Consider the following 11,924-nt stretch of genomic DNA (forward strand, 5'->3'; position numbering starts at 1 on the left):
AATAGCAAGAGGAAGGGGAGGCATGTAGTGGGACTGCTAAATAAGGAGGAAGGGGATTCAATGACCAGGAAAACCAATGGAAAAGCTCATAATAGCAAGAGATCTAGTGATGCTAGATAGGGAAGTGAGGATGGCGGCCACACAACACAGCTTCTGCAAAAACAGGTCCTGCCAGACAAACCTTGAGGAATTCTAGGACAAGGTTTCGAGGTGGCTAGATAGAGGGAATGTGGTGGATGTGGTTTACCTGAATTTCAGCAAGGCCTTTGACAAAGTGCCACTTGATATCCTGGTGGAGAAACTGAGGAGTTTTGGGATAGATTAATGCACTGTCTGATGGATTAGGGCATGGTTGACTGACCAAAAGCAGAGGGTAACCATTAGTGGAGAATCATCTGGTTGGCGGCCAGTGACAAGTGGGGTCCCCCAGGGCTCTGTCCTGGGGCCGATCCTGTTTAATCTTTTCATCAATGACATGGAAGAAGGGGCGAACAGTCTGCTGATCATATTTGCAGACGATACTAAAACCGGGGCATTAGCCACAACTGAGGAGCAGGTACTCCAGATCCAAAAGGATCTGGACAGACTATGGAAGTGGGCAGGAGACAACAGGATGGTGTTCAATGTGGATGAGTGCAACGTCTTGCACTTGGGGCATAGGAATGGGTGTCATAAGTACAGGTTAAGGGACAGGGGGCTGGAAAGCAGCACTTGTGAAAGGGACCTCGGGGTGCTGATTGACTGCAGGCTAAACATGAGTCAGCAGTGTGATGCGGTGATTAATGGGCAAATGCCACCCTTGGTTGCATAGCCAGAAGTGTGGCTTCTAGATCGAGAAAGGTATTACTACCACTCTGTACGACTCTGGTGCCCCCCCAACTGGAGTATTGTGTTCAGTTTTGGGCCCCTCATTACAGGAAGGATATAGCCAGATTCGAGTCAGTGCAGCGTAGGGCCACACGGTTGGTGGCCGGTTTGCATGGGATGGGGTATGAGGCGAGACTGAGGGAACTGAGTCTCTTCAGCCTGGAGAAGAGGAGACTCAGAGGGGATCTGCTGGTGACATACAGGTATGTGAGGGGGTGTCACACGGATGTGGGTAGAGACCTGTTCTCCCCTGCAGAGGAGGGCAGGATGCGCTCCTATGGAGTGAAGCTCAGGAATGCGCCTCCACGGGAGGTGGTTGAGGCCACATTGGTGAGGGTGTTCAAAGATAGGCTAGACATGTTCATGGTGGGCATGTCGTGAGTGGAGCCGGCTGGAGTCGACGGTCAGACTAAATGGCCCAGGAGGCCTCCTTCTGATTTGCTCTTTTTCTATGTTTCTATTGTTTTCCCACTCTGCCCACCTCCACAAAGACATTTAGACTGGTTGTCTACTGAACTACTTTTGTGGGTTCCCTTATAGTTTGTATGAATATTATATTCTGGTTGGGTTAGCATATGAAATGTAAATTGAGCCTGGCCAGAAGCACTCAGCTATTACAGTTACAGAATCATAGAAGAATTGGAAGAGGCCAGGGGGCCATTGTGTCGAACCACTTGCCCAGTACAGAACAATGAGTTAAACTATCCCTCTCAGATGGCTGTCCAGTTGCATCTTCAATGGTCTAGTGTGGGAAAGCCCATAACCTGCCTAGGTTATTGTACTGCTCTAGAAACTGCTCGATTTCTTCACATCACGACTCAAAGGGATTCTTCCTGCAACACCAGGGAAGAGGAAGGAAGTTACTGCATCACTGCATTCTGCTTCTGCAACAAGCATCCCAGTGGTGCCATGAAACAAACAGTACAGAAAAGAGCGCACTATACATCTCTTGCTTTCAGTGTATGTCATGAGCAGTAAGTGCTGCCATCCAATAGAGCCTTCATGGCCATAGAGCAACATGGGCAGTCGGTATAAGTTCCCTGTATAAATCACACTTTTAAAAGATCAGAATGCTCAGTGTGGCCAGCCATGTCATCTTTCTGATATATGGGATTGGAGTTTTCACTCTACAGCTCTGCTTGTAGCATAAGTCATCTTTCTGAAACAAAACTAGTGATGAAGACACAGTCACCTTTCCTTAATGGATAATTTATTTTGAAGCATATCAGTAGCTGTTACAGTGAATTTGGTGTTTATTATTATTATTAATTTTTCATGTACTGCCCAATAATTGTTAAAATTGTAAAAGTGGAGTAGTTTAATGGGTAAATCCATCCCCATCAGACCTTGATTTTATAATACAGAGTCAGTCCTATTGAATTCAGTGGAATTTGCGTTTAAGTAAAAGATTTAGTATTACAGGTAGCGCAATGATCACACACATTTCCTCTCCAGCAGCTTGTTTACAAAAAGGAACCCTAGTGCATCTCAGAATTCATTTTATCTTGAAATATATACAGATTGTTTGTGGCTGCAATAGCAATGATGTTCTCTGTTGGGTGCCATGCTGTGTGCAAGATCTTCTTTGTGAAATCCAGACTGTCAACACTTATGTCATCTCTCCTTCTTTTGCCTCCAATACACACTCTGCGAGGTTTGAGAATTGCTCGTGGCTTGCTACTTTCTCGGGAGGCCTCTAAAGTTACATCACGCTTTGTATTCCGGTCAAACATTCGAAAGAAGTTGTTATACGCCCCTGTCATAATGACACTGCAGATGAAGAAAAACAGGATGAATGTTACGTTGCTAAGTGCACTGGAAAATCTACCTGCATAATTCCCATTTATTTCAGTGAGAGTTGGCAAGAAAACACAGCCATGCTTTATTTTAAAATTATATGTAGTTTGATTTTTAAGAATGGAGTACTCTAATATCAATGGATCTTGCATTTGGCAGGATATTCCAGAATAATTATACCAGATAATATGCATAAGCAGAAAATATGAGTCAGTCGGGTGTGCAACATACTGACTCTTTTTAGGGTAGAATGTTTACCTCCATCTCCCTTAAGGCTGAGAAGAAAAAGCAGGAAACTGGAGTCAATCAAAAAAGGCTAGAGAAGGGAAGATAACCATTTTGAATAAGACTTTCCCCACTGGACTAGACTGTCTCATGTCTGATCTTTGAAATTTTTAGTACAGTATTGGAGAAGACTCTAAGGAATAGGACAAGATACAAGATGCCAGAGTTATTAAGGGCCCTAAATTTTGCCTGCAAGGACATAAGGTCAAAGAAGGGGTTTTGTGATGCTGAAGCGGACATATAGTGTTACACAAAGTTAGAGGGTCAAATCCAGTGACAGTGAGGATTCAGCTATAGGAGAAGTTCCCATACACTTATAGTGGTATATTCCTACGGCATAGCATTCAGCTGCTGGGCGGGGGTGGGAAGTTGCTGTGGTGATACTTCAAAGGGCATTGGTGAATGTAATGCTATCCACAGGTTTAGCAAGAGACTGGCGTTCCTAGGAATCTTTTTTCTCCTCCTGTCTTGATGGCTGTGCACTGAGGGATTTGAGGGGCATTTGTGGGGATGTGACAGTCAGGCAACTATGCATATAATGAATTCCCAGATCTCCAGGTCATCCAGTTCTGGACACTGATGTGTGCTTTTCTACTTCAGGGCATTAATAACTTGTGCATAGTTTGCCATGTTCACAGCTGAAGTTTTGTTTGATTTTCAGGTTAAGATACATTGTGCCACTGCCCCTTGTAGAGCAGGACAGAATGCCAGTAACACTTTGCATTTGGAGGCTTAGGGAATCATTATTGCAGCATGGACACTTAACACTTGGGCTAGCTACTGTAGATCATAGAATAGTAAATCAGCAAACTCTACAGTTAATTGAAATTTTCTAGATTTCATCTGAAGCTATTACTTGAGTCTGTATTAGAACGTTGGTATTTCTTTTCTCATGAAAATCTGTGTCTAGTTTCATGTGCCTCCAGACTTCTGGGTGCTACTTTTAAATACAGTGGTGCCTTGGCTCACAAACTTAATCCATTCCAGGACTCTGGTTGTGACCCAAACTGGTCGTGAGCCAAGTTAAATTTCCCCATGAGGTTCAATGCAAATAAGGTTAATCTGTTCTGTAACTTTTTTTTTAATCAGAAAAATGTGAAGCAAAGTGACAGAGAACGACAAACATTGTGGCCATCTCCCCCCCCCCCAGCGCGACTGAGATTGCGCCTGTCATCCCTGCAGGCGCCTGTCATCCCAGCATGCTGGGGGGTGGGGGAGAGATGGGGCACAATCGTGGGCTCACTGGGGGGGGGGAGAGACAGGCACAAATGGGGCGCACTGGGGAGGGAAAGACGGGTGCGGTCTCGGCCATCTCCCCCCCTCATCCCCAGCGGGATCATGGCCATCTCCTCACTCGGGGGTGGGGAGATGGACGAGATTGCACCCATCTTTCCTGCAGGAGCACGCCCGTGATCACGCACATCTTCCCTGCATGTGATTGTGGCCATCTCCCCACTCGGAGGGGGGGGGGGAGATGGCTGCAATCTTGGTCACCACCCAATACAGAGTTTGTGACCCACGTCAAAATTTTCATGAAATGTTTGTTCGCGACCCAATTTGGTCGTGAAGCAAGGTGTTCGTGAGCTGAGGTACCACTGTACTAGATCAATGCAGACCTCTTTCAGCCATGATTAACTAGTAGATGAGGCAGCTGATCTGGCATGTGTAATTGAGACTTGGGTGGGTAAACAGGGAGGAGTTAGCCTCTCCCAGTTGGGACTGGGTTACTTGGTTCAGCATTAGAGTAGATTTCAAGGCCAGGAGGTAGAGTTGACATGATCTATTAGAATTCAATCTCTCCAGGAGCCCTGTTAAGAATGTTTGCATCTGGTTTGGAGCAAGCAGAACAGATTAAGGATTCTGCTGGTGTACTACCCACCCAGCAACCCATCAGTTTTTCTACCTGAACTGACAGAAGTGTTCTTGTATAAGGTTTTCAGCTCCTCCAGGCTGTTAGTTCTGAGGATTTCAAGGTTCATGTTGATGACATCTTGTCTGAGGCAGCTCAGGATTTCATGGCCTCCCTGACAACCTTGAGACTATTCCAACATGGCATTGGCCCAACACATGTAGCAGGACACACTCTAGACATTTTTTGTGGGGCAGATCTAGACATGAGAATGGTATTCTGAGTGTCAAGGGTGTGGAACCTATTAAAATGGTTTGCCCTGGACATGAATGGATTTGGACAATTTCTGGAGTAGTTATGGTGTTAGGGAACAGTTATGGCTGATATGACTAGCATTCCTGTCAAAGTCCTAGCTGAATTCTGGAACACACAGATGGCCCACATGGTTAACAAACTGCTGTAGAACATCTGCAGCTCCATGGTATACCCCATAGCTGAGAACAATGAAACAATACCAGTTTGAATGTAGATAAAGGAAAACCCCTAGTCAATGTGATCAAACCTGGTGTGTGCCTACAATCAGGCATTCTTACTGGCAGTGGAGATGGTAAAGAAACAACATTTCACTACATCCACTTGTATCTGCTGCCCACCAGAGCTGTTTAGGGTGTCTGGTGTCTATTCCAAGAATATCTTAGACCCATCTGAGGCACTTGCTGGGCACTTACAGGAAAAAAAATCCCTTGCATCCAACAGGACTTAGGCGTAAGAGTTAAAGTAATTGAATTGGATGATGTACCCAGAGCACAATCTAGTCTAGTTTTATTGAACAAATTTCACTTGGTGCACTTGAGGATGTTGACAACATGCCTGGAAAGGTATGTGCAACCAGCTCTTTACAGGAAACTTGCCCCTCCTGGTTTATAAAAGCCAGCAGGGAAGGAACAACTGACTAGGCCAGTGGGGTAATTACTGCCTCCTTATGAGGAGCAGTGGTCCCCAGTTTCCTGAAATAGACAGCAGTGAGACTGCTCCTGAAGAAATTCTCAATCGGCCTGGAAAACCTTAATAGCTTTAGGCACATATGTTCCTTTTGTGGGCAAAGTTTTTGAGCAGATGGTTGCCAACCAACTCCGAGCGCTTGATGGATAGATTACCTGAATAAATTTCAACTGGGGGCTTGGTCCAGGTTTTGGCATGGAAAAAACTTTGATCACCCTGTATGATCTATGGGATAGGCACTGGGTCCAGACAACACAACAAGCCATGGCAATTTTTTCCCATTATCTGTCTACTGTGTTGTCTGAACTCAGTTGTGATATTTCACAATGGTAAGTTTGGTCTTTGCAAACCATAATAAGAAACAACAGTTTGTTCTATGTTATTTATTTATTTAGGTACCACCATAGCTTGACATGTTGTCTGAACCCAGGATTATGGTCTCCGTGATCTTGCTTCAGCCACCCAGCCTTTATGTGTGAAGTAAAGAGGGAGAATTAGGTGACATAGGCAGGGAAAGATGCACCCTGGGACTGAATTTCAGGCACAGTGGCTGATGGGATATCTTCCAACAGTAGGAGGACTGAGTGGAGCAGGTGGAAACCATGATGACATAGAAAACACTTGATTGTCTCTTAGATAGATCATGGTAAAAAAACACACACACAATGAACCAGGCTAACCATACAGGGTTATTTGTCATGTTTTGTGAATGCAGCCAGAGGGAGTACAGTCCTGTTGATACTCATAGATCTCTCAGCAGCTCCTTCTGGGGCAGTCCTCTGAGTTGGTAATGGGGGTACTGTTTTGCAGTGGTTTCTGCCATTACTTGGAGGGTCAGCACCATAACATGATGCTTGGGGAATATCATTCAACCCCTTGGATTCGCTAGTATGACTGGTCCCCCCATGAACTGCTGAGTGCATTCGGCTGGCATTTAGAGTATGTTGCCACAGCTCAATTTTTCCTTTTCATCATCATCAAGTGAGACTGGATGTCCTAAACTGGTGCCAAGCTGTGGCAATGGACTGGATGAGGGATAACAAATGGAAGTTCTATCCATCTAAAACTGAGATGTTGTTAATGGGTAGTCCCCCTGATCAGATGGAAGGTTTTCAAACTGTTCTGGAGTTGCAGCCCCTTTAGGAAGGAGGTTGATAGCTTGGGGTTCTTCTTGTTCTATCTTTCTCATTTTAGGCTCAGGTGGCCTCAGTAGCACAGCGTGCCTTCCACCATCTCTGACCAGTGGCCCAGCCATGCTTTTACCTGGACATGGATAGCCCAGTTTCAGTAATCTATGCTCCAGTAATCTCTAAATTAGATTACTGCAAAGTACTCTACATGGGACTATCCTTGAACACTGTTCAGATGCTGCAGCTTGAGGAAAATGCGGTAGGCAGCTAGGATTCATAGGTCTGAATATAAGATCAGTTCTGGTCTGCTTACATTGACTGCCTGTATGCCTCAAGGTATGATCTTAACCTTGTCTATAAAGTCTTGGGATGACAAGATTTGATGTAGTGCTTCTAACAATCTATTTCAATGCTACACTCAATATTCTTTCAATATTTCCAGAGGCAGCTTGGAAAGCAGCAAGCAGGGATAGCTTTCTCAGTGGTGTTGCTCCCATCTATGGAATGACATCCTCACTGAAGCCCACCTGATGCCAGTTTAAATCAGCTTTATCTTTTCGCATTGGTTTAAATCAGTCCTTTATGTCAAGGCTTTTAGAGCTATATATAGATATTCCAGGACTTTCAGTCCTTTTCCTTGCCAGGTGTTTTACAGAACTATTCTTCATCATATGTTGTTTTCACTGTTTTTAATTTTGGAAAGATTTTGTGGTATTTTATTGTGTCGTTTTTATGAAAATGAAAAGTTATAAGCTGCCCAGAGAACTTCAGCCTGGCACTTCCAGTCAGGGTAGAATCACTCTTGACAGATTGGGAGTGGGTTGATTCTTGCTCTTATGTCTTAGGCTGGGTGGCAGACTACATTGAAAGTTAGGTGGCTAACTTGGTCAAGTTAATAAATCTATGCCAAATAATCAGAATTCATGTCTCCTGTCTTCATTCTTGGACTTTTAGAGGGACATTGTGGTATACCCCTACACCATAGGAGGTCATCACATTCAAACCTCAGTGAAGAGTTTCTGTCTAGTGTTTCAGTCCCACCTGCAATATTAAAGGTTTAGAGCTTGAGCCTACCAGAAAGCAAAGCAATGCAATCCAATGCAAAGCAAAAACCACCAATGGACAATTCAGCCTAGTTCTAGTATATAAGATAATCTTTTCTTCTTGTTTAAAGAAAGGGGAGAGGGGTATTTGCCCAGGTAAGCATTTGAAGATTGGATCTTATTTTACTGTGTTCTCCTGCATTCTAATTTTTCCCCTGATATATCTTGCTTGGATGTCCTTCTATGAAGCAGAGCTAGTATTAAATGCCTCCCAAAAATCTGTGAGGCAGGGAACATTTCTAGGACATTCAGAAAGAGTTGTCCACAAGTACCGTATTTTTTCATCTATAAGACGCCCCCATAGATAGGATGTCCCCCACTTTTCGTACTGATCTCTGAGGGAGCAAGCTGCTGCCCCGCGCACGTGCACACACTGCCTTGCCACTCCTCCTGCACATGTGCAGGCGATCACGCCAGTCCACCCCCCCCCCCCGCACAAGAGCACCCGCGGTTCTGCTCTCGGCCCCCTGTGTATAAGATGCCCCTCCATTTTTAGGTAAATATTTTAAAGAAAAAGTATTGTCTTATACACGGAAAAATACTGTAATTTTTGAATAAGTATCATGACAGTGCAGCAAAGTATAGTTGACTGTGACTCCCTTTGTTCTAGCTTTAATAATTTCTGTAGACTTCATTAGGAGTAGGGGGCAGCATATAAATAAAGAAATAGATAAAAATAGGTTTATTGTACTTTTGGTATAACCAAGGACAAATGTGTCCAGTCATAACTGGCTCAATACTCCCTCATTTCTGAGAGAACTATAGTAGTCCATTGAGTATGAGCCAATGTATTTCATACAACTGAGTTTATTTAAACAGTAGCATGGCGTGACAATCAGCATAATGCCAGGAAGTTTAATTCTTTCCTCACACGGGGCCCAAGCCATGAGCTCACTAGTTGGCATAGGAAAGCCACTATCAATCACCAGCAGCACCCAGTCATAATAGGGAGACAAAATGCTGACCTAACTTGATTGCTTTGCAAGAATTACTGGAAAAATGTCTGACATATATTGAACACTCTTCTTAGCAGCTGGCTTAAGATACATAAGTATAATTTATCACAATGTATTTCTGATGCATAGGAAAGCAACAAAGAATAATTTTGTAAAACATGTCTTGATACTGACATGCAGGAATCATTTATAAGAGGGATATGATTTTTTGATTGTCATCATGATTGTTGCATAGCTAAATTGAGAAGTGACAGGTGGATTTTATGTATTACCTATCAGATCCATTCCATGAGCATTCAAACTTGTCAAATATGCAGTCATTTTCATAAAGGGAACACAGCTTGCTTCTAAGGTAGTCGTGAACCTATTTGGTGAGCAAAAGAGAACTTTGTTATTCCAAATTGAGAGTATCAATGTCAACAGGTCTTGATTGAAGTAATTTGCCACCACTTTGTCAAATTTCCTGTACACAAGCATTCCTAGCATCATTATTGTCATTATTATTTTACAAGTCACCTAATAGATGAAGCTCTCAGGTCAATATACAAAACAAAAAGAAACTAAACAAATACAACAGTGAGCCAGTGCGGCACAGTGGTTAGAGTGTTGGAATGGGAACATGGAAAACTTGGATTTTAGTCCCTCTTTGGCCATGAAGCTCACTGGGTGACTCTGGGACAGTCATTCATGAATCCAAGATTCAAAAATGCATTTTAGATAGACAGGTAAATAGATTACTCATAACTATACGATACATTTTTAAAATGCTACAAATACTATACTATGTTTCTGGAGTTTTAAAATTGCATAAGCAGTCTTTTGATGTCACATATATACAGTGTTGCAACTAGTTTGTATTTCAGGCTCTGCACATTGACAATGCCCTTTCCCAGACTCATTTTGACCTTGATGGTGATTTTTTTGGGGGGAGGGGTGGCTGGTGGGCAGGTGCCTCCTTTCTGAGGTGCATTATTCTCAAGATCTTGTAGAAACAGAAGTAGTGGATTTGGCTGGGATGCAAAGAAGGGGGTCAGACCCATCATGTGTTTGAAAATCTAAATAGCTGAAGTGCTTGGCATATTGGGAAAGTTTGAGGTTCTTGGATAATGAACTTAAGGGTTAGCACTTGAGAGTTCGCATCTTGGTTGGTGAAAAATGAATAAAAGAATGCAGCTGGTGTTGAAGAAATTCCTAAGAATTTGGGAAAAAACAACCCTGAGTGATCTTTGAATCCAGGGACTACAAACTGGTTATTAAAATGTCAGGACTGAATGTTCAGATAAGAACAAAGAAACTTTAAGCATAGAAGAATTCTTGCTTCATGTGAAGGTCAGATTGAGAATGACATAACCAGGCCTGAGAAAAACCATCTTTTCTAGAAATCAACATGTGTGCATCATTGAAATGTAGCTAACATTAATCAGAGAAAGCTAGTTGGCACTTGACAGATAACAGCAGCTCAAGCAAAGGGCGATTTACACCATTCTTCAGAGAATCTTTGGCATGCAAGTGGGAAAGATCACACCATTGCAACTTTTCCCTTCTGTAATCTATGGGAAAGTGTTAACTGTGTTACATGTAACCTTTTAATGATCAATGTGTAAAAGGGCCAACTGAGGACTGCTCAGGTGTGGCATTTGGAACGATTTGTTGGTAGTAGGTTATTTTTGAGAATAAATTCTTTAAAAGAAAACATTTCCCTGTTATGTATTTTGGGCATACACACATCAGGACATGGACCATTTGGTCAACAATGGTCTTCACCAGTGGGAAACAATATATATTGAACCAAATAACAGCCTTATTGTCACATAATTAGAAATATCCTATACATTATCTCATAAATCAAAAATATTCAAACCTGAAGTTATCCTGCATACTGTGACTTAATTAAAAACTTTAAATTATTAGTAAATATATTTATCAGCAGTCGTTAAACTACTTAGGTTTATATTTTCTTCCATACATGATGTATATCTAAATGTAACTGGATGAGGGGGTATAAATACTTCCTTCCATACCTAAAATATTAACAAATCAAGGGCACATGAAGAACAATGTTTTAACTGACTGCTTGGCAGTAAATATATTTATATTTCTCTATCTCCTTGACACCCAAGGAAACACCCACTGGCTAAAACTATTTAGATTTCTTAACCAAAATGATAAACTTGTTCTATCCACCTTGGATAAGCACAATAGCTGCAAACTCTTTTTCCTTTTTAAAGGTAGTATATATTAGCACTGCAGCCAGTTTCTCCATGATGCCTACAGGATATTTCTAATTTTGATGCTTGTAGGAGATGGATTACTCCTGCATAGATCACTGCCTTGTCGTGACGAAGGGGCTTGCGTAGCTCAATGAAGCTATGAGCTATGCTGTGCAGGGCCACCCAAGACAGACAGGTCATAGCAGAGAGCTCTGACAAAAGCTGATCCACTGGAGAAGGAAATGGCAACCCACTCCAGTATCTTTGCCGGGAAAACCCCATGGACAGTACCAAAAGGCAAAAAGATATGACACCGGAAGATGAGCCCCTCAGGTCGGAAGGTGTCCAATGTGCTACTGGGGAAGAGCAGAGGGCTAGAACTAGTAGCGCCAGAAAGAATGAAGCAACTGGGTAAAAGCCGAAAGGACACTCAGTTGCAGATGTATCTGGTGGTGAAAGGAGAGTTCGATGCTGTAAAGTTCTATATTCCATAGGAACCTGGAATGTAAGATCCATGAATCAAGGCAAGCTGGATGTGGTCAAACAAGAGATGACAAGACTGAACATCGACATCTTAGGAATCAGTGAACTAAAATGGACAGGAATGGGTGAATTTAATTCAGATGACCATCAAGTATACTACTGCAGGCAAGAATCCCTCAGAAGAAATGGAGTAGCCTTCCTACTCTTTTATTGACTATGAAGGCTACTCCATTTCTTCTGAG

General features: G+C 42.8%; 1 protein-coding gene across 2 annotated transcripts in view; it reads right to left on the reverse strand.

Moving 5' to 3' along the window:
- Positions 1-1,254: 1,254 nt before the first annotated feature.
- Positions 1,255-11,924, reverse strand: part of PPP2R2C (protein phosphatase 2 regulatory subunit Bgamma) — a 212,042-nt gene continuing 201,372 nt past the window's right edge. For both annotated transcript variants that reach the window (XM_044417785.1, XM_044417784.1), the window contains exons 8-9: positions 9,262-9,353; positions 1,255-2,637 (exon numbers count right to left, since the gene is read on the reverse strand). In XM_044417785.1, coding sequence (XP_044273720.1) covers positions 2,346-2,637; positions 9,262-9,353 — 384 coding nt within the window. In that variant the 3' untranslated portion in view covers positions 1,255-2,345. The remainder of the gene's footprint in view (positions 2,638-9,261; positions 9,354-11,924) is intronic.

Source organism: Varanus komodoensis, unplaced genomic scaffold (assembly GCF_004798865.1).
Source record: "Varanus komodoensis strain SLA01 unplaced genomic scaffold, ASM479886v1 scaffold9, whole genome shotgun sequence".
Taxonomy (NCBI): Eukaryota; Metazoa; Chordata; class Lepidosauria; order Squamata; family Varanidae; genus Varanus; species Varanus komodoensis.